This window comes from Alosa sapidissima, chromosome 13 (genome assembly GCF_018492685.1).
Source record: "Alosa sapidissima isolate fAloSap1 chromosome 13, fAloSap1.pri, whole genome shotgun sequence".
Lineage (NCBI taxonomy): Eukaryota > Metazoa > Chordata > Actinopteri > Clupeiformes > Clupeidae > Alosa > Alosa sapidissima.
Genome location: NC_055969.1, coordinates 25,196,476 through 25,222,218, shown reverse-complemented (window position 1 = coordinate 25,222,218; position 25,743 = coordinate 25,196,476). Strand labels below are relative to the sequence as shown.

The following is a 25,743-nucleotide window of genomic DNA, read 5'->3' as shown; positions in this document are numbered from 1 at the left end:
TGCTTCCACACCCATATATATCTGTGTGTGCTGGGCCATGCGGTCAGCCTGCAGGTCAAGTCAGCATCTTATCTTCTCTCACAGACACACGCACCTCTCACACATTCAGGAGGGAGGGAGGGAGGCCTGGTTCACACTGCCTGCATTGTGTGTGTGTGTGTGTGTATGTGTGTGTGGTGATGTACCTGCTTGTCACTTCAGCGCCCATGTTAAAGGAACAGGCCAACTTTTTGGGAAATAAGCTTATTTGATATCTACCCCAGGGTCACATAAGAGGGCACACACCCTTGTCTTTTCTGAGCGTGCAATGACCAGTACATCTACATGTAGCCAACAGACCTCCATCAGGCCTGAATGAGGTCTGAGACAGATGGTTCCTGAGCATGAAAAAACGGCTCCAGTATGCATACCACACATTGCTTCCTGTAACAGTGAATGAGAGACACGCTTCCAATAAGACCAGATGCTGTTTCTGATCTCTCTAACCCCCACCCCCCCTGCCCCACACACACATCCAGACACCCACGCACTTGTGCAGTGACACATATTCCAAAGGCCAAAGTGTCTGCTGCATGTACATGTAAATGGCCTTCTCATTTCTCTGATTACAATCAGCTTGTTGCTCTGACAGTGTGTAGTGTGTTGCTCAGTCCGAGCCAAGAGAGGACTTTACAGCGTTATTGTGGCCATGTTTATCTATCCTGTGTCCACTACGTCAAGATCCACCATTCAGCCTCCTTGGGTACATGAGGGAGCGGTGGTGTGTGTGTGTGTGTGTGTGTGTGTGTGTGTGTGTGTGTGTGTGTGTGTGTGTGTGTGTGTTTGTGTGTGTGTTCCTTCTCCTCCCATCCTCACTTATCTCTGTTTCTCCTTTAAGTCAGCAGCATTGAGGCCAGGCCCAAGACAACACAGCTCACAGCAGCCAGTGGTGCGTTAAAAGGCACCTATTGTTGCACCTCAGTTTCGGTCTGAATCATCAACTACCCGACCACCAGACTACGTATGTACTATATCCGCAGAACTCTCTATAGAGGGCTTGAAATCCTGGGCCATGCAGCAACAGACTACGTTTTGTGCTATAACTGCATTCAATTAACTGTACTGCAAGGTAGACTTCACATAAAGTACCTCACTGAATACTAAATGTACACTAACAGAGGAAATACACCAGGGGACATTACTGGATGAGTCCCTAACCACCACAGAACCCCCAAACAACGCCCATCAATAAGCTCTGAGGAAAATGATAGATAGATAGATAGATACTTTATTGATCCCCAAGGGGAAATTCAGGAATGTGTAAGGGTCCTGCAACAAAGAAGCAGAAAACCCTTTATAAGTGGAGCAACGATATGCTGATACTACAGATTTTAAAGTCTGTAGGCTTCCCAGCTCTTTTAGAAAAAGAAAAGTCTTTGTCTCTTAATGTGTGCTAAACACGCAGTGACGGCCTCATTCCTAACATGACCGAGTACCACAAACAGTAACACATTCTGTGGCCTCAGAATCAATAACCTCATTAAAAACCAATTATTGGCACGGAGTTATTAAAATGACAAAATAAGAGGTTTGTGAATAGCACGGCGGCATAGCGTGGCTGTTATTAGTGCATCTTGAAGAGGGAGAAAAGAAAAGGAGTGTAAACAAGTAAACAAACGCAAACATGGACGTGGTTACCGTGGTTACTGGACAGCATGTGTGGGCCACTCACCTGCTCCAGCGTGGCGGCGAAGCCTTGTCTGTCGGCAACGTACGGGAGGCCGTGGACCAGACCCACCTTCTCAGTCATCTGCATGGCCATGTCTGTGAGTGTGTCCGGCCGCACTAGAGAGAGAGCGGGAGAGGAGAGGTTATCACCACACACACACACACACACACACACACACACACACACACAACACACACAACCATCTACACACGCACGCACGGTGTCTGAAATACAGAAATACGAGCGCATCCATTTTTTCTGTACATGAGAGAGTGGTGGGGTGGGTGCAGAAAGAGATCCAGTGACAAGGTCACGTCTGTCTGACCGTGCAGAATTGAGTCTGACTTTACAGTAGAGGAGAGAGGCTATCAGTGGATGGACAGAGCTAAGCAGAAAAACAACACACTGACAACAGAAAGAGAGAAATAAAGAAAGAAATAAATAAAGAAAGAAAGAAAGAAAGAAAGAAAGAGAGAAAGAAAGAAAGAAAGAAAGAAAGAAAGAAATAAAGCCAGTCACTAGCCAGGGTGTCTTGAGAGCCATACCACGAATTCCACTGTCGCAGATCCAGACCAAGTCATACTTGGCCCCCTCGTACCCAGGCATGAGGTTGTTAATCTTTGGGTTGATGCCAACTTTCTTCCCTCCTGCAAATAGATGAGAGAGAGAGAAAGAAAGAAGAGAGAGAGAGGGAGAGAGAGAGAGAGAGAGAGAGAGAGAGAGAGAGAGAGAGAGGCAGAGAGAGAGAGAGAGAGAGAGAGAGTGTGTTTAGGGCAGTTTTATTCACATGATGGTCGGCATTGATCTGCCGACGGCAATAGCAATCCAACCCATCCTCCCTCCCCAACATTGCCAAGGCCTGAGTGCGTGTGTCTGGCAAACACACACACACACACACACACACACACACACACACGCGCACACACACACACACACACACGAGTGTGGCTTTCATCCAGCCTATGAAAGGCTCATTGATCGACTAACAAAAGCGCCCCATTTATGCTGGTCGTCGCCATCAATGTTGCTGCAGAAGACATGCAGCCCACAGATCAGGGCCTCTCCCCCCCAGCACAGCACTGGACTCTGTGTGTGTGTGCGTGTGTGTGTAAGTGTATATGTGTGTTTATCTGTCTGTTTGTGTGTGTGTGTGTGGTGTGTGTGTGGTGTGTGTGTGTGTATCTGTGTGTGTGTGTGTGTGGTGTGTGTATCTGTGTATCTGTCTGTGTGTGTGTATCTGTGTGTGTGTGTGTGTGTGTGTGTGTGTATTTGTGTGTGTGTATCTGTGTGTGTGTGTGTGTGTGTGTGTGCGTGCAGTGGCGGCAGCTTCCAGCGAGAGCTTGAAGGTCGATGTCCTGAGGGGACCACCCTCACTATTTGTGTATGTGTTAAAAAGTGGAGGAGAGGGAGTGGAGGGTGTGTGTGTGTGTGTGTGTGTGTGTGTGTGTGTGTGTGTGTGTGTGTGTGTGTGTGTGTGTGTGTGTGTGTGTGTGTGTGAGAGAGAGAGAGAGAGAGAGAGAGAGAGAGTGAGATATATGTATGGTGAATAGTTCCTGTCTTTGTCAAACCCTTATGCTTAATTGAGGGTGAAGTGTTTGTTTTAGAAATGCTTGACAATAAAATTCACTGAACTGAACACAATTGAGGAAGCTTGAGTGAGAAGGGAGGGTAAGGTAAATGAGTGTGTGTGAGTGTGTCTGCCTGGATTTGAGTGCGTATGTGTGTGTGTGTGTGAGTGTCTGCCTGGGTTTGAGTGTGTATGTGTGGGTGTGTGTGCGTGCGTGCATGGCTGTGTGTGTGTGTGTGTGGTGTGTGTGTATGTATCTGTGAGAATAGGGGATAGTATGTTGTACAGACAAATACATATGTGTTCAAGACTGTATGGCAAAGGCATACACATATGCACACACCTAGACAGACAGACAGACAGACATACAGACAGACAGACAGTGGCTAGTACCGTATTTTCCGGGCTATAAGTCGCTCCTGAGTATAAGTCGCATCAGTCAAAAAATGCGTCATAAACAGGAAAAAAACATATAAGTCGCACCGGACTATTTAGAAATGTATTTCACAAAATCCAAAACCAAAAACAGAGACTATGTAACTGGGTTATTGAGGCCAAAAAGATTAATGTTAATGAAAACTAAGGAGTGAAGGCAGCCAAGATAAGGAGTGAAGGCAGCCAAGAGGAGGGCAGGAAGGTAATTGCAAAGCAAAAGATTCACTGAAAGAAAATGCCATGTGGTACACTAACATGTATCTAAAATGTGGAGAATACAATGCAATCAAGCATTTTGGGCGATGTGGAGTCAGAAGCTGGCAGCAGATTAAATGCTCATGAGAAAAAAAGATGCAGTTTTAAAAGGATGTGACTGAAGCAAGCCAGAGAAAGGCCTATAGGCCCAACGGTAATTGTAAAGCAATTTACAAAAGATTCACTGAACAAAAATGCTGATATGGTACATGAAAATTTAGCTAAAAATGTGGAGAATGCAATGCAATCAAGCATTTTGGGAGATGTGGAGTCACAAGCTGGCAGCAGATTAAATGCTCAAGATAGAGAAAAAGACAGTTTTAAAAGGACGTGACCGAAGCTGAGGCTAGCCAGGCGATAGGCCTATGCCCGACAGTAATTGTACAGCAATTTACAAAAGATTCACTGCACAAAAATGTTGATGTGGTACATGAAAAATTAGCTAAAAATGTGGAGAATGCAATGCAATCAAGCATTTTGGACGATGTGGAGAGACCGAAGCTGCAGCAAGCAGGTGATATTTATAAATTTATTTCACAAAATCCAAGACCAAGAACAGACAGACTATGTAACTGGACACATTGAGGCCAAAAATATTTGCAGGGAATGTTAATGAAGACAAAGGAGTGAATAGTGGCAACTTCAAGAGGCAAGCCTGCTGAAAGGGCCTGACGCTAATTGTAAAGCAATTTACAAAAGATTCACTGAACACAAATGCTGATGTGGTAATAAAATTTAGCTAAAAATGTGGAGAATGCAATGCAATCAAGCATTTTCGACAATATATTGCCACAAGCTGGCAGCAGAACAAATGCTCGGCTGGCCACCTCCGAGAGAGCAAAAGAAAAGTATTGAGCATAATAATAAAAGTTCTGCAACTGTAGCCATCATAATGCGAGAAATTCCCACACATTTTACAGCGCTGTCTAATAATGGAGCAGCCTGAAAGCAGGACTATTGACTGGACGGACCAACTCTGACTTCAATAATCCCATGCAGAGACATACACACACGCGCGCAGGACCACTTTGGGGGTGCCTCTCTCTTGTCTCTCTCTCTCTCTGTCAAATTATAGCCTAGGTGCTTCTACATCAACCGCTATCGACAGAAAAGGAAAACAAACGTTTAGCGATCAGGGACAGTCAGGAATTTTGCAAACACAGAAGCATGACACCCTGAGAGAACATGGATGTGTTCTCCATTTGAGGAATGTTATAATCGATTGCGGACGTGAACAGACAGCTACAGTACAGACACGGAGCGCACATTAGGCCTACTTTCACTTTCTGTGCGTATTCATTACGTGTAAGATAATTAGTAGCTAAACAGTGATCAAATATTACATGGCAGTGAGTTTTTTTTAAATGTTTTCATGCATGTCTAGATAACAGTTGAGGAATGTTTAGGAGACAGACTATCATAAATCCTCAAATTATGCCTGGGGTCTTTTATTTAGGTTGCGCAAAGCACAGCACCTTTATTTGGGCCAGGGCTTGTATTCGAGTCAGCTGTAGGCCTTTATTTCATGCGTTTTATTGTGAGACATAGGCCTACTTTTCGTTTGGAGCGGCATACCGGTAGGCTATCAAAAGCAGAAGATGTTCGATTCGAGATTTAATTTACGTTTGGACTGTTTTATTATATTGCTAAATATCAGGACTGATGACTACTGAAATCGGTGGGGTATTTAATGGTTCATTATTAAGTTTCATGTATGAGAGTGGCGATTTCCATCCGCTTATTGCGAGATAAGGCATCCGCTTTCATTCATTCATGGACGTGTACAGACTCGGCTACACCGAAATATTTCGGCAATTTGTTTTTATTCTTCATTTTATATCAAGTTCAGCTAGCTTGCTTTCTATGCGCTGTCAGTGTAAACAAACTAGTGCTTGTCCTCCGAGTTCGTTCTTGACTACGGTTGTTAGGGACCTGAAACCGGTCTATACTGCAACAAACGCTCACCGAGCACAGCGTTATAGTTGTGCTGGCAGCGCGGGCCGACTGTTAGGGCTGATTCAGACTGGGTACGTGGCGTGAACGTGGCGTGTCAGTTGCGTGTCTGCTCCGTGGCGGATGCGTGGCTTTTTCTATGTCTTTGGACACCAGAAATGTGTCTGAAGCTGTGCTGCAGCGGCCTCTCTTCCTATTAAAACATCTTTCTGTTTTGAATGGAAACGCTTGTGGCGTGAAAAACAGGCGTCTGTCCTATTTCTAGCAGGCACGCGTTTTTGGCGCGGCTCGAGCCGCGCCTGAGACGTGTGTGTCACTCAGGCCCCCCAAAACATGTCCGTGGTATATAGCATCTGGCACGCACAGGAGTACGACATCGTCAAACTATAAATTCCGTAATTTCCCCATTCATTCTCTATGGCGATTCTTAACAGTACACATGTAATACTCTTTTTGTCCACTGGTGGTTGTTTTGGCGCTGTTTGGCGTTTTCCATCGAAAGCGGAATGAAATGTAGGCCTACCTGCAAACAATGTAAGAGGCCTATGCTGACTGCATCAGTGCTCAAAGTATTCTAAAAGTTTATCAATTATTTGTTAATAACTAACTATCTTCTATTCAAGTCATATTTCTGGGACTTTCTGGGATAATTATTTCTATTTTTTATTCACACGTTCAAATGTTCATACAGAGTTCAAAGTTCTCATCAGGTGAGTGAAAGTTAGAATGGTGGTCATTTCAGATGTGTTTGCCAGCACTTCATAAAACTCCCATAGTTTGATAACTTTAAATTATTTGTAGGATATTGCTTGTTCACAACCTGAGCTATGTATTTTATTAGTATTATTTCATTTGAGCTACATTTTACATTGATATGGCATGGTGGCAACATAAACACAGCTAGCAATGGTATTACATTTCAGTGATGATTAAATGTAATGGAATATTCAACTAAGGTAGACTGCTGTTGTTCACAGCACTAAGCTATTTATGGTTGATATACTCCGAGTCTCTGGCCCTCTCTTAGAGCCAGGCATAGTGAGCTGGCCCTCGGAAGAAAAAGTTTGGGGACCACTGGTGTAAGCTTTAACCCGCTAACATGGGAGCTGAAATAAAAACAGACACGCCACGCAGCTGACACGCTCACGCCACGCAGCTGACATGCTCACACCACACACCCAGTCTGAAACAGCCCTAACTTCATTAACTTCATTAGCTAATTCAACGTGGCTAAAGATTTAGCAGTTCAGGGCTCGCAGGTCGCTCCGAACGCGACATCTCCGCTCAGCTCTGTCTGCACACAACGGATCTGATGTCTTCTACTGGTCTCCTCAAGACGGAGGCTGGCGTCTCCCTGGCGAGCATCACTACGGCAACAGATGGAAGAGATGAGGAGCACCGAACCCCCCCCACCCCCCCCCCGCATGCGTGTCGCACTTAAAACAGTCCCACGGGGAAGCGCGGAGCGGAGGCAGCAGATGTTCCTAATGAGCTCAAATCAATATTTGCTCTCAGAGGGGCGGCACACTCGCTCTCCCTCCCGCTGCTGGGAGACTCTATTTGTCCATGGCACGGCCTCCCAAGGGTCACCTCTCAGAAACACTGATACACTCCACTGTCAGAACCCGCCCCCCCCCTCCCTCCCCAATGGTCACAATCTGTTACAAACACGAGTCAAAGCACAGGGGGCATCTCCTGGGTGTCTACAACCAGAGGGGGCCTCTCCTGGGTGTCTACAAGCACAGTCACCAGAGTCCCAGCCCTAACCACCACCACACTCGCGTAATACACACATTCCACTGTAGAGGGTTTCAAAGGGAAAACACATACTTTAACATATCGCCATTTTGCCCCCATATATATCATGAAGCATTTAAGTGAACATTTCATAACAGAACATGGACAGTCACAGAGGTAGCATTGTATGTTGTTACTGGGTCTCAAGCAATGTGCATTTTGTTTTCTGATTTCTATGTATGAGCGTTTTATTTTTTTTTTCCAATCATTTGAAAGATGGCCTAGAAATGTCAAGAAACAACCCTTTCGGCATAGTAGAAACAACCATTTTGACATAATAGAAATGTAAAGAAACGACCCTTTTGGCATAATAGAAATATGAATAAACAACCATTTTGACATAATAGAAATGTAAAGAAACGATGCTCATGCAAGAGTGTGTTTTGATGAGATTCAGCAGGTACTGACCTATGAATAACCTGGCGTCCACATTGGGGTATTTGCCCAGGAGTTTCTTGCACACGTCTATGGCAGGGTCATCGTGATCCTGGACACAGAGCAGGATCTCATACTGTGGAAACAGACAGAGAGAGAAAGAGAGATTAAGATTTTATAAATGTATTCTTTTATTACAAATGCAAAGAAACAACAACAACAACAACAACAACACAATGAATTTGTGCAAATAACATGAGATGAGAAAAGGCAAAGACATCACACACACATACACAAAAACATCCTACAGAATATGTTCAAAATACAATTCTCTATCACAGAGTTTATCTCCAACAGCGATAGAGAGGGAAAGAGGGAGGTAGTGGAAGAAACAGGGAGGGGGAGAGGGAGAGAGAGAGAGAGAGAGAGAAAAACATTGATTAAAAGCATCCCTGAATAAAGCACTCAAATGGCTTTCCGAGAGGGCAGTGTCTGGTGGAAGGAAATTCATTTTGCCTGGACAAAGCCCCATTGATGTGTGGCAGACCCATCCAAGCCAGTGTGGCGCAGTCAGGGCGTCTTTCACAGATGGCTCTGAGACACTACAGCCAAGAAACTCGCAAGTCTCATCTGGGCTACTTGTACCCGTGAATGCCGCTGCTTGTGTGAACCTCCAATGAGGCCTTTTATACAGCACTAGTGTGTGTGTGTGTGTGTGTGTGTGTGTGTGTGTGTGTGTGTGTGTCCATCAACACCACCGCCCCCCACTCATTGGCTCTGATGCCTCAAAGACCAAAGACAATATGGCACTAAAAGCAAACAAAGCCGCCTCTCTTTTCAGCCAATGGGTTAGGCTGGTGTCTGTTCATTCACTCAAAAACCTCACCCGTCTCTCTCTTCCTCTTTCTCTGCCTCTCTCTCTCTCTCTCTCTCTCTCCCTCATACAATCCAGCCTTATTCTTTTATGATTGCCTGATTGCGAGACGTTTCCTCTTTCAGGCCATCAACATCTGCTCCATACAATCCAGCTGCGTGCTCTTGCCCTGACTCTACTGTTGGAGCCGAGGCCAAACCCCACGCCGAATTCCTCCTCCTGCGGCAGCGGCCGGCCAAGATGCCGATCGTGTTGGTTTAGGGTGCAGTGGACGGAGGTATTGGTTTAGGCTGCAGTGGACAAAGGTATTGGTTTAGGCTGCAGTGGACAGAGGTATTGGTTTGCATGCATGTGTTTGCGCTGTGGAGGACAGGAACTTGCAAAACAAGCTTCAGCTGGGTTTTCCGCGTCTCAACAACACTTCTGGTGCCGTGCACACTCAGACAGAGAGAGCGTGAGAGTAAGTGTGAGTGTGAGTGTGTGTAAGTGTGTGTGTGTGTGTGTGTGAGTGTGTGGGAAAAGGGGGGGTCCAGACTGTGGTCTCTGCAAAGCAACTTGAAACAAAACCATTTCCATTGTTATTGGTGCTACATGACTGTAAACTGGAGTGAGAGGAAGTGAAAACGACCATGTGTGGGTGAGAAGAGGAGGAGGAAGAGAGAGAACGAGGGGGTTTTAAAAACCAAAACTAGAGAACAAAAGCAGCTCTAGAAAAGGTCAACAGGTTGGCAACAAACACTCCTGCCTCTCCCGCAGCTGTCCCCCAAACCTGCCCTCACAGACCAGGTGACTGTGTTGCCATGACAACGCAGGGAAGCAACAAAGGACCTTTTCTGCAGATGGGGTAACAGGAGCGTGCACAAGGTGTGTGTGTGTGTGTGTGTGTCTGTGTGTGTGTGATACACATCCTAAAGCCTACATAGCCTGCCTGCTTTCTTGCTTACCTAAACAGCACAGCAGTCATTAGCTGCACAATCATAATTGCACTTATACTGCCTAATTATTCCTTTAAACGTGATAATTTAGCATTAGCCAACCTAATATACCACTGAAACACAGTAGTGATACAGAGCTGTAGTAGCCTAGTCATTTACAACATTAGCATCGACTAAGCATTATTTTAGATTGATATTAGGTAGTTTGAAAAAAATGTATGACTTTTTTTCAAAACAAGGAAACCTGTCAGTGATTTCAAACATTTGGACAGCAGTAGGGTCTCCAAACACACAACTAACATTGCACAGTAAGCCCTTGAGCATATAACAGATAATGTATGCGTGTGTGAGTCACAGTGTGTGTGTGTGTGTCTGCGTGTGTGTGTCTGTGTGTGTGTGTGTGTGTGTGTGTGTCTGTGTGTGTGTGTGTCTGTGTCTGTGTGTGTGTGTGTGTGTGTGTGTGTGTGTGTCTGTGTGTGTGTGTGTCTGTGTGTGTGGCTGCTGGGTATCGGCTGTGGCGAGCGCAGCTGGCGGTGGGGGTGGGGGCAGTCTGCTCCAGCAAGTGCACACTGGGACCCAACACTGCAAAGAGATTCCACACGAGACGCAGGGCCCCAACACTGCAAAGAGACGCAGGGCCCCAACACTGCAAAGAGACGCAGGGCCCCAACACTGCAAAGAGATTCCACACGAGACGAAGGGCCCCAACATTGCAAAGAGACGCAGGTCCCCAACACTGCAAAGTGACGCAGGGCCCCAACACTGCAAAGCGACGCAGGGCCCCAACACTGCAAAGAGATTCCACACGAGACGCAGGGCCTGTACACACTCACGACTGAGGAGAATCCACAGGAGACGCAGGGCCCGTACACACTCTGAGGAGGACCGTCTGAATAAACGCTGTGCAGCTGGGACCAACATTTTCACCCTCCCCCATGATAGTCCATGCCAGCATTCCCAGTGTCTGACATTACAACATGTATGGGAACTCCTTCAGGACTGTTGGAAAACCATTCCCATTATTCCCAGTGTCTGATGTTAAGTGTGGCTGAGGGAAGGTCAAGAGTGTGAAATGCTGTCGCCATAGCAAAAGTTGGCAACTTTGAAGAGCATAAAATAAAAAACATGTAAATAAACAGCTTTGTTTACTCTTTTTTTTGTTTACTACATTACCAGAGAAAAGAGAAGGTGTTTCAAAACTTTCGACTGGTAGTGTACATATACATACATGTTTTATATTTTAGGCTCTTCAAATACATGTCGTACGGGAACCTTTTTGCTTGCTACTATCTAACACCTACTACTATCTAACACCTAAAAGAGCAGGTGTTTCAAAACTTTTGACTGGTAGCGTATGTGTGTGTGTGTGTGCGTGTGTGAGACCATCAGAGAAAGAGGAAATGAGAGACCACATCACAAGATGTGTGTGTGTATCTGTGTGTGTTGTATCTGTTGTGTGTGTATCTGTGTGTGTGTGTTTATGCCAATGAAATGGTAACGGTGTGTGTGCATGTGTGAGTCAACAGTGACCTTCAAAGTGAACTTAAAGAGTGATCCTAATTCAAACACACACACACACACACACACACACACACACAGGTGATAAGCGCAACAGTTGTAAACATTGGCCTCACTCAATTTCTTAATTTATTTTTCCAAGATATGACAGCCAGTGGCAAAAGCATAATGTGCCCTTTAATGACCTGCAATCAGGGCAAGTCCTTTGTAGTGTTCTGATTTGTTTCCCTAAAGTGGGGCAGGACTGCATTAACTTAGTGGGTTATTAGCGTTTTCCAGAGGAATTCTCGGCAGTTACATAAGCGTGAAAAGGGGACCAAAGGAGAGAGGAGGGAGGGAGAGGGAAAGTGAGAGAGAGACACAGATAATGATGGAGAGAAAGAGAAAGAGAGAAAAAGAGAAGGAGGGAGCGATATAGAAACACACACACACACACACCACATTTCCTGGATAAAAGCCCATCACAAGCAGCATCAGAAAAGGCTCTTTCCTCAGAAGACTTTCATCTTCTAAACACCAGGAAAGAATCATCATCAGTCATCAACTAGACTCGCAGTCGGCAGATAAAACAGTACCAAACAGCCTGCCATCACAACAGACAGTTCTAGAATGCCCCCCCAATAGTATTGACAGGAAGCCGGTGGGGACAAAAAGCACTCTGTGAAATGTACCAAAATAATGGAAGGCATGAGTAATCGTCAAAGGGCAGTGTTGGACCACAGTGTTGGACCACACTATGGAGTGTCTGACTCCAACTGTGTATGGAGATATTTGTGTGTGTGTGTGTGTATGTGTGTGTGTGTGTGTGCGTGCGTGTGTGTATGCATGTGTGTGTGTGTGTGTGTATGCGTGTGTATGTGTGTGTGTGTGTGTGTGTGTGTGTGTGCAGTGGGCTTAACAGCTAAAAGCCTGTCAGCGTGCACATCTCATGACTCCACGTGTTGGTAGGATGGGGGTGGTGGTGGGGGGGGGGGGGGGTTTGGTTAGGGGGATTGAACTGGACCGGAAGTGAGGCTTGGTCACAAGAGGCCTGCTTTGAATTCGGCTCCGATCTGGACCGAGACTGGACCGAATTTATCCTGCCGATGTTCGTCCGCCGCTTTACTAGTCTGAGTTTGAGATCGGCCGCACCACCACTTTCAATTCCTCTCCTGCAGTTCCCATCGCGTGGAACCCCTACCTTGAGACACCCTTGTGACTGAGTGTTTTCACTTTGCCCACTAAGGAAGCTGTGGCTGAGACTTGGGGCCCTCTTACACTGCATTGTGATCAACCTGTCTGGACTAAAGTTCCTCACTTTAGATATTTAATAGAAAAGGCTATCAGGTCATGCTGTACAGAATGCACAATGTGTTGTTCAACATGTAAAGAATTCCTGCTTTCCAAGTGACACCATTGTCTATGCTTTTTACTTTCTGGGAGAGAGGAAAGGGAGATTTTAATTTCAATTTCAATTTAATATCCCTTATAGAGCGCAAAAACATTGCCCTCCCTAGAATTGGAGATACATGTACGAAGAAACCTCGAACAGATCCATGACTCAAGGGCCTGACCCATCTGCCTAGGGTCAGTACAGAACAGTAAGGTCTGTTTACAAGATAAATTAATAAGTTAATGGCAGTGAGGCGGGTCGAGGATGGGGGTACTCAACTTACTCCCCAACCTGCTGTGCTTCTGTCTTTTGTGTCTAACTTCACCCAGCCGTGGCCATACACAGCAAGAGATGAATGCAACCTCACACCTTCAACACTGCAGCCAAGGCAAGCGTCTTAATGCAGCTCTTTTAGCTTTAGCACCTATGGTCAACACTGTGAGAATCGGGCTGAGAACCCGCCACACACATCATGCCTTGTCCTCCATCTCAAACCTAGTCTAGTCACAGTAAGAACCTGCCACACTCACCATGCCTTGTCCTCCATCTCAAACCTAGTCTAGTCACAGTAAGAACCTGCCACACTCACCATGCCTTGTCCTCCATCTCAAACCTAGTCTAGTCACAGTAAGAACCTGCCACACTCACCATGCCTTGTCCTCCATCTCAAACCTAGTCTAGTCACAGTAAGAACCTGCCACACTCACCATGCCTTGTCCTCCATCTCAATCGGTAGTAGTGTAGTGGATAAGGAGCTGGGCTAGTGACTAGCGTGGAGTAGCCTGAACGGTGGCGGTGGTAGTGTAGTGGTTAAGGAGCTGGGCTAGTTACTAGCGTGCAGTATCCTGAACAGTGGCGGTAGTAGTGAAGTGGATAACGAGCTGGGCTAGCGACTAGTGTGCAGTATCCTGAATGGTGGCGGTAGTAGTGAAGTGGATAACGAGCTGGGCTAGCGACTAGTGTGCAGTATCCTGAATGGTGGCGGTAGTAGTGAAGTGGATAACGAGCTGGGCTAGCGACTAGTGTGCAGTATCCTGAATGGTGGCGGTAGTAGTGAAGTGGATAACGAGCTGGGCTAGCGACTAGTGTGCAGTATCCTGAATGGTGGCGGTAGTAGTGAAGTGGATAACGAGCTGGGCTAGCGACTAGTGTGCAGTATCCTGAATGGTGGCGGTAGTAGTGAAGTGGATAACGAGCTGGGCTAGCGACTAGTGTGCAGTATCCTGAATGGTGGCGGTAGTAGTGAAGTGGATAACGAGCTGGGCTAGCGACTAGTGTGCAGTATCCTGAATGGTGGCGGTAGTAGTGAAGTGGATAACGAGCTGGGCTAGCGACTAGTGTGCAGTATCCTGAACGGTGGCGGAAGTAGTGAAGTGGATAACGAGCTGGGCTAGCGACTAGTGTGCAGTATCCTGAACAGTGGCAGTGGTGAAAAAAAACTGAAAGTTGTGGGATCAATTCCTGGCTTCCACCATTGTGCCCTTGAGCAAGGCAGCCCTGGGGTAGCTCTGGGTAAATTTGTAATCCCTTGTAATATAGATGACATTGTAAATCACTTTGGACAACAGTGTCTGCTAAATGAATAAATGTAAAGACACTTCCAACACAGAAAGACACACAAACTTTGACAGTCCCTTCAATATAGAAACTGCACCACGTGGTCCTCAATCCTTGGTTAACCCAAGTGAACTTGAGCAATAGAGAAACGCAAGTCTGCTGCGTCCTGAAAAAGGGGAATCAAAAGCCACACCACGGCTTCCTCAGCATGTTTAGTGCCTACAGTAGCGTTTGCCGTTCATCCTCTCGATCACAGGAAGTGCGTGCAGCACAACGATATCTGATGGAGATGTTTGCCCAAATAGGTCCTCAGTAGTCAAGCTGTTGCTGCTGCTGCAAGTGCTGCTGCTGTAAACCATTTCCACAATTATGCACCACTTAAACAGCCGGCAATTCACTAGTCGTATGACAAATGCTTGTCACCTCAAAAAATTTTTTTTTTTTTTATACACTCACCAACAGTAATCTAATCTGTAATTGTTGAATTTCATTAACATTCAATGAAGGTCCCGTCATTAGTCTTTTCCCGTCAGCTTCACAGTGGCTGCTTGTGACAGCCAACTGGCCAGCAGTATGAACCGGCCACTACGTGGCTGCCCGACAGATTCTAAGCGCCAAAACCATCTGCTATGGGGTAGGATGAATGTATGCCACCACCGAACTCCAACTTGGAAGTTATTCATAGACTGGGGTTTAGGCTAGCTATCAACTACCGCGGCCCTTGTGCAAGTCATGGGTGGGGAAGTCCTTCCACCTGCCCTATGCCTCAGAGAGAAGCCAGGGTGGCTGATCACCCCAGTCTTTAGCACCACAGCAGAGAGGCCCTATCTGTCCCTTCATGGAAGAGTCCTTTTTGCTTTTATTCAGACAGGACAGTGAAGAGAGAGACAGGAAGCAGGAGAGCCAATGACCCAATGGGAGAGAGAGAGATGGGGGAGGATCGGGAAATGACCCATTGGGAGAGAGAGATGGGGGAGGATCTGGAAATGACCCAATGGGAGAGAGAGATGGGGGAGGTTTGGGAAATGACCCGGGCTGAACACAAACCCGTGGTCCCCCTGGGCACTGTAGCTAGTTGTGCCACAGCACCCCCCCCCCCCCATATAGAAGATTATTAAGAAGAAGATTCCAAGAAACAAATAATAGACAATCCATGGCGGTGTTATCTTCAATGGCCTCATAAATAATTCAAATGTTTTAATCAACGGCCACAGTCATTTCTCAACTTCTCAGTTTCAAAGCTGAATTTCCAAACACTTCAAAATTATGCAAAAGCAGTTTACCAACAGCAATTGCTACAGGAACAAGTAATCCCAAACTGTTCACTGACGCATTTTGCTCTTGAGTAACCTGCAACCTGACGCCGCAAAGCCAAAATGACCAGGACTACGTGCAGCAGCCACAGCCCTGCTGCAACAATTAAGCAAGCCATGCTAACCGTGTTGCTAAAGTAATGACTGTAAGAGGAATCTCTTGTGGTAATGCCAGTCTTGCAAGTGTCCCAACCCCTGGTAATTATCCAACCACCGTCTCCTCCACGGGGTCAGAGGTGACTGCTGCGTGACAAAAACCGACCTCTGAGGTCAGAGGTCAACATGTGGCATGCATGCAGGTTGAGAGGTGATATAACTAACCCAGGGACACTATAGACACACTTGTGGTGCTCAAAGAGCCAGGGAAGGCGTGGCCGAACGTGCCAGATGCCAGGTCGTCGGTGTGTGTGTGTGAGTGTGTGGGTGGATGTGCTCGAGTGTGTGTGGATGTAGTCAGTGTATGTGGATGTAGATATGTTTGTGAGTGTGTAGATAGTGTGTGTGTGTGTGTGTGTGTGTGTGTGTGTGCGTGTGCTCCCTCATTAGTGTTAGTGACAGCATGTGTGCCTGTGGCCTGTGGATGTGTGTGACCAAGCAGTTTTAGGAAAACGATGACTCAGAGGATCAGGTGAGGTGGTTGGCCATTCTCTGGCCATTCGCAGCAAGGTGCTAAATATACACACACACACACAGACACACACACACACACACACACACACGATGGACTAACAAAGGGGCCAGGGGCGTCCCCTCACGGTCCATCATCATCCTTTAGTCAACAAATGTGAAAGGCTTTACAAGTTAGTTTAAAAATACAAATAGACACAATAAATAAATCTACGCCCTAACTATCAGCTATCAGGGAAAAACGTCTTGTAGTAGCCTAACGAAGGTCAGCAATTTTGCAAAATGGGGGGACGGCAAAAAACTTGGCCATAAACATTTTGTATGCACTTGCGGTGATGGCCTAGTAATGTGAATAGCGTACTATAACAAAGTAACCAAAGAAACCAAATTTGATTTGCACCAAATAAAGGCTTTGTTGTGGGTTGTGATTCTACAACATGCACAAAACATGTTCAAGCAGTGACAAGTGGTTTAATGCATTGGTAACGTGACATGAGTCAGACAGAAGATGGGCCTGTCTTTAGTTTCTGAATCCTGTCCCTCTCAAGTCACGTTAATGGTGTGATTAGCAACTAGAATTAAAAAAATTCCCGGAATGACACCCCGTGTTATTATTATTATGCTATAGACCCTTTCAAGAGAGTTCCATTATCAGCATCATAGTTGGCCCCACAAGGCTTCCGTTTTAACATTCCATATGTTATCTTGATGCAGAGGAAGTCGATTGAGAACCAAATAGAACGTTCAAGCATTGTTTTTGTTTTTATTGTTGAAAGGGTCTATAGGTTCAAATTAAGCTATAGGCTGCAGATCCTATGAGTCTAAGCCATAGTAAAAAAAAGCCTAATTAGTCAAAGAGTTTTGTGTAAATAGAGGTTAAGAAATATATATTCTAATGAAATGCAAGTTTTTCTTTATATGTAACCTGCTATTTAGTGTGACTTTTTTTTTTTGGTGGGGGGGGGGGTGTTAGGGTGCAGATAGGTAAGCTGGATAAATATAAATATGCATAATTATTACTCCATTTAGCCCTCTCATCCACATTAACATGCTGTATTTTAACACTGAAAACAATCATTTTTGAAAGCAGTCTCTGTGGTGGATAAATTTGAAAACATAGTAAAGTGCACGTGGAAAATGGAGAGCTTCAGATACGTTGACGTGTGGTTGCCATGACGCTGATCAAATGTATGTTCCAGACCCCACAAACAACAAACACTTCTATGGCATTTCAGTGTTCTAGAGTGGACAGCCACAAAACCTTTGAAAAACTATAATATGAAAACAATCATGTGGGCGATGATCCGATTTTCTCCTCAAATATGTTATTTCTATTTACAGCGTCAGCCTGCCATAGACACAGATCAAATGTAGATAACGGTAAGCATTTTCACAGGTGTCATGTCCACATTTGAGTGATGACTGACTAGTTAATTTGCTAATGGCAAATAGCATTTGCTAATAGTGTGCTATTAGTACCTGCAGTCTGACTAAAAAGTGCTTGATCTTCATTTCCAAAGCTCTAAAAACATTTCTGTGGGTGTTATTTGTATGCTTCTAGGATAAAAACTCCTTTAAATGCATGTTGACATGTGACATGTCTGAAATATCCCACCAGTGGGATTCGGACCTGAAAGAGTTAATAACTTTAAAGTTATTAAAAAGTCAAGCTTTGATTGTATTTCATTATATGACCTCAAATGACCTCACAGAAAGCTGTATTCAGTGGAAACTATATATAACAATGACCCTTGTAACTACCAGCGCTATTGGTCAGATAACCATTTCCGTCCTTGTCACCAGCAGTATTCCTTTAGACCAACTTTACAGCCAATTTACTGATAAACTGACGTTTCGTTCAGTCAGACCGTCATCTAAGTTATGTCTGTTCATAACGTATGATTGTGTAAAAATCAGGTCAAATAATTTCCCTACCTTATAGACAGGAACAAAAATAAAATAAATAAACATATGGGGAAAGAAACACTCAAAACATGATTAGACAGGGACTGAAAATACCACACCCATTGACCCAAAATTCATCAGCAATTCACTTCCCAACTGAACGCAGGGTTTCTCCCATTGGGCTCAGGGGAGTGTGGGGTCTCTCCTAGGCCCCAGTGACAGGGTGTGGGAGAAGCACTTCAGTCTGTTAGAAAAGACTAAACACTGATCACTGATCAGAGATGACAGGCTATTAATGAGCTGCCAAATTCAGCATTCCTCAGGATGCCTGACGAGTTGCTTTACTGGAAACTCACATTTATGTGCTCTCACACACTCAACTATATACACACACACCCACTAACACATCCACCCACCCACCCACACCCACACACACACACACAGTTCAGTGCATGCCTTTTCTTTTTAAATTAAGCTTCGACAATTAATACGTGTACCTATACTTAGCAGGAATTGGTTTAAGTTGTAAACCTTTTTTGCCAAATAAACAAAAAAGCATGTTGAAATTAGTAGCACATCTCTCCTTCTGCTGGATCAAAATCTAGGCCTAAGATTGTCCCAATGGTGTGGCTAATGCCAAGCTGTCTCATTCTTTCAGCTTTGCATGATCACATGACACCTTGAGGCAAACTGATTTTTTAAATAATGCAAATGGTGGATTATTAGGATATCTTGTGCTGATGTATGGTATTTCTGGAGTATAAAAAAAAAACAAAAAAAAAAACAATAAAAAACCAATAACACACACACATGCCAAACGGAACCCAAAACTGTGATACAAACCGAATCGGAGATTTTATAATCCATTCCACTCAAGACCTGCACAGAGACCTGCAGACTCTGTAAAACCAGCCTCTCTCATCCCAGGGCGCTTTGCATGCAGACAAAAACAATGCATCTGTGTGTGTGTGTGTGTGTGGGGCATAGGGTTGGGCGATGTCGCCTAAATTGGCATTTGACGATGTGTACAGTAAAACATTGTGATGGACGAACATCGTCCATTTATAATGTTCTACATAAAAAAAAAAAAATATATATATAGGCTATACGGCCTGATGAAAGTGGACAGCTAAGAGAGACATACTGACCAGGCTACCGAAGTTGTGTGGAAGATCTGCTCCAAGAAAATTGTTGTGAAAGACGGATAGACAATCAATCAGAACACTTGCGTGTGCACCAAGCATGGTTGCTTTCCATCGTGATGCCTGTCAATCGTCCATCGGCACAACCCTAGTGGGGCATGCAAAGCCCGGCCTCTTTATGGCTCCATCTTCATCCAGCGTGCAAAGCCCTGACAGCAACACCTCCACACACCCACACACACACACACACACACACACACACACACACACACACACCGCACCTGCTTCATGCCAGAGTCTTCTGAGGCTTCACATATTCTCTCTTTCCTGAGCGACAACTGACGACACACACACACACACACACACACACAGATTCTCTCTTTCCTAAGCGACAACTGACAAGACACACACACACACACACACACACACACACACACACACACACACACACACACACACACACAGATTCTCCCTGATCTGAGCTACAATTGACAAGACCTTGGCTCTTGTCAAAACAACACAGTCCCCCCACCCCCAACACACACACACACACACACACACACACAAACACACAGCGGAGCCACAAACGAGGGCACTGCGTAGCCTGTGCATATATTCGGGGCATGTGTTTGCTTTGAGGTGGTATTGGGGGGGGGGGGGGGGGGGGGGGGGGCTAGCACCACATGTCACACCATCGTTTCCATCGGACCCACCACCCCCGTCTCTTTCTATTTCTCTCTCTCACACACGCATTCTCTCTCTCTCTCTCTCTCTCTACCCATCAAATAACTCATCCTGCCAAATTCAAGGCAATTTATTTATATAGCACATTTCATACCCCAGGTAGACACAATGTGCTTTACATAGCTAAGGCATTACCTCAAATAAAAGCAAACAGGTATAAAACAAATTCACTCTCTCACATCTGCTTGCTCTTGATGACACTGTGCGGAGCGACAGTGCACCGAGATGAGTGGGCGATGTGTTAGGCTCGCTGCGTCCTCGGCCCAACACGGTGGCGTTGGCCTCGGCTCTGCCAGGTCTCTGCTACTCTCCCGCAGGCTCGGGCGCAGGGAAACCATATGTTCCCATATGCCTTCCCCCCAGAGACAAACGAGCAAACGTGCCCCATTTTCCCTTTGTTTGTTCCACTATGAAAAACGTTGAGCTTACCAAGGGTAGCTTGTCCCTCCAGAGAGCAAATGCCTTTGAGTATTAGGCCATGTAATGGGAATTAGGATATGTACTCCCTTGTTCTTGTTAAGAGTTATGTATAGGTCTGCCTTGGGGCCAGTGAGAGCATCCTGCAGGAACTGTTACCATGGCAATCACAGTGGCTCAGAGACCGTCAGACCTTGGAATAAACACAGATGGGAATGGATAGAGGCCTCTTACCTTGGGGTAATCCAACTCGAAGAACGTCTCCAGGTTGTTGACGAGGTTCGGGTCGACCCCTTTGAGTGGCTTGAGAAGCGAGACCCCGGCTAGCTTACTGTAGGGCTGCTTGTCAGGAGTTTTCTTGTTGAGATGCAGACGGCTACGGGGCAGAGAAAAACAACAGGAGGAGGGTAGTGAGAATTAAATGCAACTAGTTCCAAATGCACAACGTTTACTGTGTGAGTTAAGTCTCATTTGCTGAAGTATTTGTTCTTGTCTAAGGTAAGGCAAACCTATGCTAATACACCCATGCTAAATATCCATTTGTTTGCAGGCTAATTTGTATGGGATTTACACCTTGCCATAGAAAATCCCTTCATTAGGCAACAAGAAGGCGTTGGTTGTTTGCAGAGCAACAGATGCAGAGGATGTTCCAGGATTTGTCCCGAGCTTCAACATCACATTTGCGTCTATAAGACACATTGGCACACAGGCCCACAAATCCCCACTCTAAAGTTGCTTCCTGAAGCGCACTCCCTCAATCTTTCTGTGAACATGGTCCGGCTTTTGACCATGCATGTTTGTTCTCACAAAGGCAGGGCAGGGCAGACCAGTAGACCAGTGGCCCAGGCAACAGTAGAGGTCAAAGAGGATGGCTGTTTGTCAGTTTAATATTTTCACCCCCCACATCCCACCTCCACTCAAACTCGCCTCGGCCGACTAGTTTTCCTTCCCCAATGCCACCAGAAAACAATGGCACTTTGCTGAGACAAGCCTTTAGAGGAAGACTCGCTGACTGTGCACAATGGCTAAAACACGGTCTAACGCTAATCGAGCTAGTTTGAAGCCACCACTATGGGAAATGCGGTGTATGATTGCAGCACTCTGAAAACACACACACACACACACAAAGCATAAAATATGCAACGTACCCACACAACTATGAAATATTTATTTGACAGTGTTATATTCTATAAATGTTTAACACTTTTATTCACAAATCCACAACTCTAGATCGGAAACACAAGGTGGTATGATTTTAAACCTTTGCCCTCAGAATCATAATGCTCGATGCAATTGTCAGAGGACAGATGAACCGATAACATTGTGGACAGTAAAACAGTCAACAGCTGATTTATGCCAGTAGTTTTACGACGGAACAATCAAATCCCACCTCACTACCATCAAAACTATTAAACAACCTTCACGCACAAGCCTAACAACAATGAATTCCTACCGCGGTTTATTACACTGAACTTTACCTTCACAATTTTACACCCAAAAAGGTTAGGCCTACTGCTAAACTTCTTTTTTTCCACGTTACTTCAACAAGAGATTTTCATGTTAAAGTCGTTAGAAAGCTAGCATTTTATTTCTATGTTTGCTGACCTGCAACAATGGGACTCTGCAAGAATGACATCTTTTTGAACTCTGGACAACTCAGACCACGACAGGGCAAACAAACAATAACTAGGATAGAATAATACACATAGGCTACCTACGCTTTCTTTGTGTGAAATGGCTAATCAAACCTTGAACTAGTGATGTGAGGTAATTGGTAATATGATATTGGTAATATGATGCTCCTTGTTGGTGCCCCCCCCCCCCATCCAAATCCTCCCCCACCTTTCTTATGCAGCCCTTGCCACTTAATCTACTAAACCCCTCTTCTACTGCACTTTTTACCCCCCCCCCCCCCCCCCCCCCCTCATAAATGCACAAATAGGCTGACATCAGACATAATTTCACTGCATTTCTTAAATCCCGAACCGGCAACTCTCCAGTTACAAGTCCAGAGTGCTAACCAGTGGGCCACGGCTGCCCCATATGGCATAAGTGACTCATGCAATCACCTGCGACAGTGTTAAATTTATCCACACATCAAAGGTTTCAGGTAAGTGGAGCTCCGCCTGTACAATAATTGACGGGATCTTGTGGGAAGGGTACCTCTGCTGTCCCAAGATAATAGATTGGTCAGTATGTGCTGCTTCTATCTTAATATACATAACCTGCTCTGGACCACAGTAAGCTGTGCAGCGTACATTCCCATGGTGACCTAGCCAGGCTAATAGAGCACTTCCTTTTTGTAACTGCAAACCCTGGCTTTTGCCTCAACGTACTTCCACTGACCTTGCTTAGTAGTCTGGTTTAGTCAGAAACCACATCTACTGTATCTATACATTACAGGAATGTCTGTCTGTCTGCGTGTTTGTGTGTTATTCGCATAACTGTTGAACTGTTCGTCCGATTGATTTCAAACTTGGCAGGTGTCTTGCTACGGGCACGAGTGCAGTGCAGTTTGACGCTGTTTGGATAAGAAATGCAAGACATATTGTTAAATTTATTGGTAAAAGAAGCACACTTTGGCTTTTGTCGCTCTACTTACTCCCCCTATCACACAGCACTGTAGGCTACCAGAGAGGATAGAAGCTGACCTTTGGCAGAACTGAATCAGCGTACACGGGTAAAAAATGTTAAGCAAGTGCAAGATGTTTGGATGATTATCTCTATGATTATAAAGACTCCCTGTATGCGGTTTGCTTGCATAAATGGATAAATCGGATTTTGGAACAACACGCCAACAAACACGGGTATGCAGTGGCTATTCAAAACGATGTAAAAAATGAATTTAAGGACGTTTCAGAATGCCACACATTACAATCTAAAGACAACGTGTGGCAGACAGAGCGTGATGTCACTTACAGGATACCAGAGACTGTTTCTCTTTCTTCTTTTTTAGATTTAGATTACATTCAACTCTATTGTCATTGTTCAGAGTACAAGTACGGAGACAAGGAAATGCAGTTTGCGTCTAACCACAAGCGCAAAAAAGTGCAATGTGATACACAGTATAGACAGGTGGTGCAGTATAAACAGCAGAAGACATATAATGCAGTGTAGACAGTCAGTTTTGAGTCACATTGTTGCAAATTGCATTTGATGATGAACCGTTCCACAAAATTATGTCTTCTTCTATATCATCAAGTTATTCAATAGGCTAATCATATAGCCTTAACTCAAAACAGCTGTTAGGCTTATGTCATTTAGATCTGTAATAAAATGTCACATGCAGCCGTGCCTAAATTCTCCTCACTGCACTACTGGTTCACATACAGTCACACTGCCTCTACAGACTATATCCCTTTATTATTATGATGTACTATTTATGATGCCCTATTTATGACTTGATAATCTTTGTTTTGTACTTGTTACTTTCAGTCTTTGACTTCTTTGCACCTTTGTGGCCTTGCTGGCAAAATTTCATTGTACAGGCAACTTTTCAATGACAAATAAAAGTCTTGAATCTTGAATGTAGCATTATATAATATTCACTATTGAATTCTAAGTCGGAATGATGTTTTTCCCTATCATCCTATCTGTAAAGCAGGTATACCTGCGGGCATGTAATTGGGCTACGGGTTTTCTACAGGAATAGCATTTTTGAACGGGCACTGCACTAGTTGTGCAAATGCTACCCCGTAACCTTTTGGCTTGGAGGGAAGTAAGACTATTATTAAGTGTAACATTACTTGATGTTGACTAGACTTGTTACAACATTTTAAACAGGCTTAGTTTATTATAGCTGAACATGAAAAGATGCAAAGTATGTGCAGCCATAGGAACCACTGCCTACTGGCATAGCTTTCGCAAAGCAGCAGCCCAAAGCAGCTGTACCATTCACAGCCAGCATTCAGCTTAGGTGTTACATTTCCTCCTTCCAGTCAATATATTTCATTCTTTACTGCTTTGTTAGACTACACGTTTGATTATAAACACATTAGCCAAAAGAAACAGCCAAGACAGCCAGCTCTGAGCGGCCAAATGACTTGATGAAATGTTTCAGAGTGTAGCTTGCCAACACCTCTCAAATAAACAGGTCCTCAAGAGCCCTGCACTTCTAATGGATGTGGTATGATAATGCAGGACGAGGCGGCCCATGCTGAAGAGGCTGAATCACCACGCACGTGCTGCAGCCGCAGAGATCCGGTTATAACGCAGCAGCCGGTAATAAAGTCAAGAGCCACCGGACGCCACGGGCTCTTACTGCCGGTCTGAGCGGCAAAACATTGTGACAGTTGAGGAGACCCAGTCCCCACCACAGCCATCCGGGTGAGAGACATTACAAGCAGCAGCGTCCATTACACTTCCAGCATGATCGGAAGAAATGCGGCCAAAATCGGTCAGCCGTATGTTTGCAAAAACTGGAACCGTTTTTTTGGCGCCGTACTTCGGAGCTACAGCAGCATGCGTAGTAAACCGTACATCTACGCCCAGAATCATATCTGAATCAAGCTCTTGCTTGTTCATGTTTTTTTTAACGGTCACCTTTCACAGTTGCACGCAACCTCAACGGACTTCTCAAATCTCTGGCGCCAGAGGGGGGGGTGGGGGGTGCGGGACAGGCACTGGGTCCGAGCCACAGCGCTGACAGGGGCAGTACCGGGTTTTAGGAGGCTTTTACTCAGCTGCTCTGTGGTTACAGGGGCTTTTAATCGCGTTGAACGCAGGAGGGGGAGAAGGCAGCCACTTCATTTGGTGAGTGCCTCTGCTGCAACTGCTCCTTCTGGCTCTCTGACGCCCGGGGGGGGTAAGAGCACTAAAAGGCGTGGGACAGGCAGGCAGACAGACACACACACACACACACACACACACAAATCTCCTGATTTCTCCCCATACACACACTTCCTCATGCCTGTACTGCTCTCTGCATCCTCTGCACACAGATACCCCACCCAGGCCCTGAAGTCTCACTGTCTCTCTTCAGATACCCGCCCTAACACACACACACACACACACATCGCCTGACTTCTTTGCCCGTCTGTAGCCTAACCCCGCTGCATCCTGCCTTGCACTCCCCCATCTCCTCCTTGGCAGGCCTGGAAGTGCTTCCTGGTCCTGGACACTATATTCAGTTCCAGCAGTGGTGACAGCTCTCTCCCGCTGCCGCTGCGACGCAACCTGCCAGCCCTCTACAGGAAGCCGGAGGGGCCTCAAGGACAAGGAAAGCCATTACCCCAACACAGACGAGCCTC

General features: G+C 45.4%; 1 protein-coding gene across 1 annotated transcript in view; it reads right to left on the bottom strand.

The window, feature by feature from the left end:
* ugcg (UDP-glucose ceramide glucosyltransferase) overlaps window positions 1-25,743 on the bottom strand; it is a 39,602-nt gene that overhangs the window by 10,473 nt on the left and 3,386 nt on the right. The window contains exons 2-5 of the mRNA XM_042058523.1: window positions 20,729-20,870; window positions 8,124-8,226; window positions 2,254-2,355; window positions 1,712-1,824 (exon numbers count right to left, since the gene is read on the bottom strand). Coding sequence (XP_041914457.1) covers window positions 1,712-1,824; window positions 2,254-2,355; window positions 8,124-8,226; window positions 20,729-20,870 — 460 coding nt within the window. The remainder of the gene's footprint in view (window positions 1-1,711; window positions 1,825-2,253; window positions 2,356-8,123; window positions 8,227-20,728; window positions 20,871-25,743) is intronic.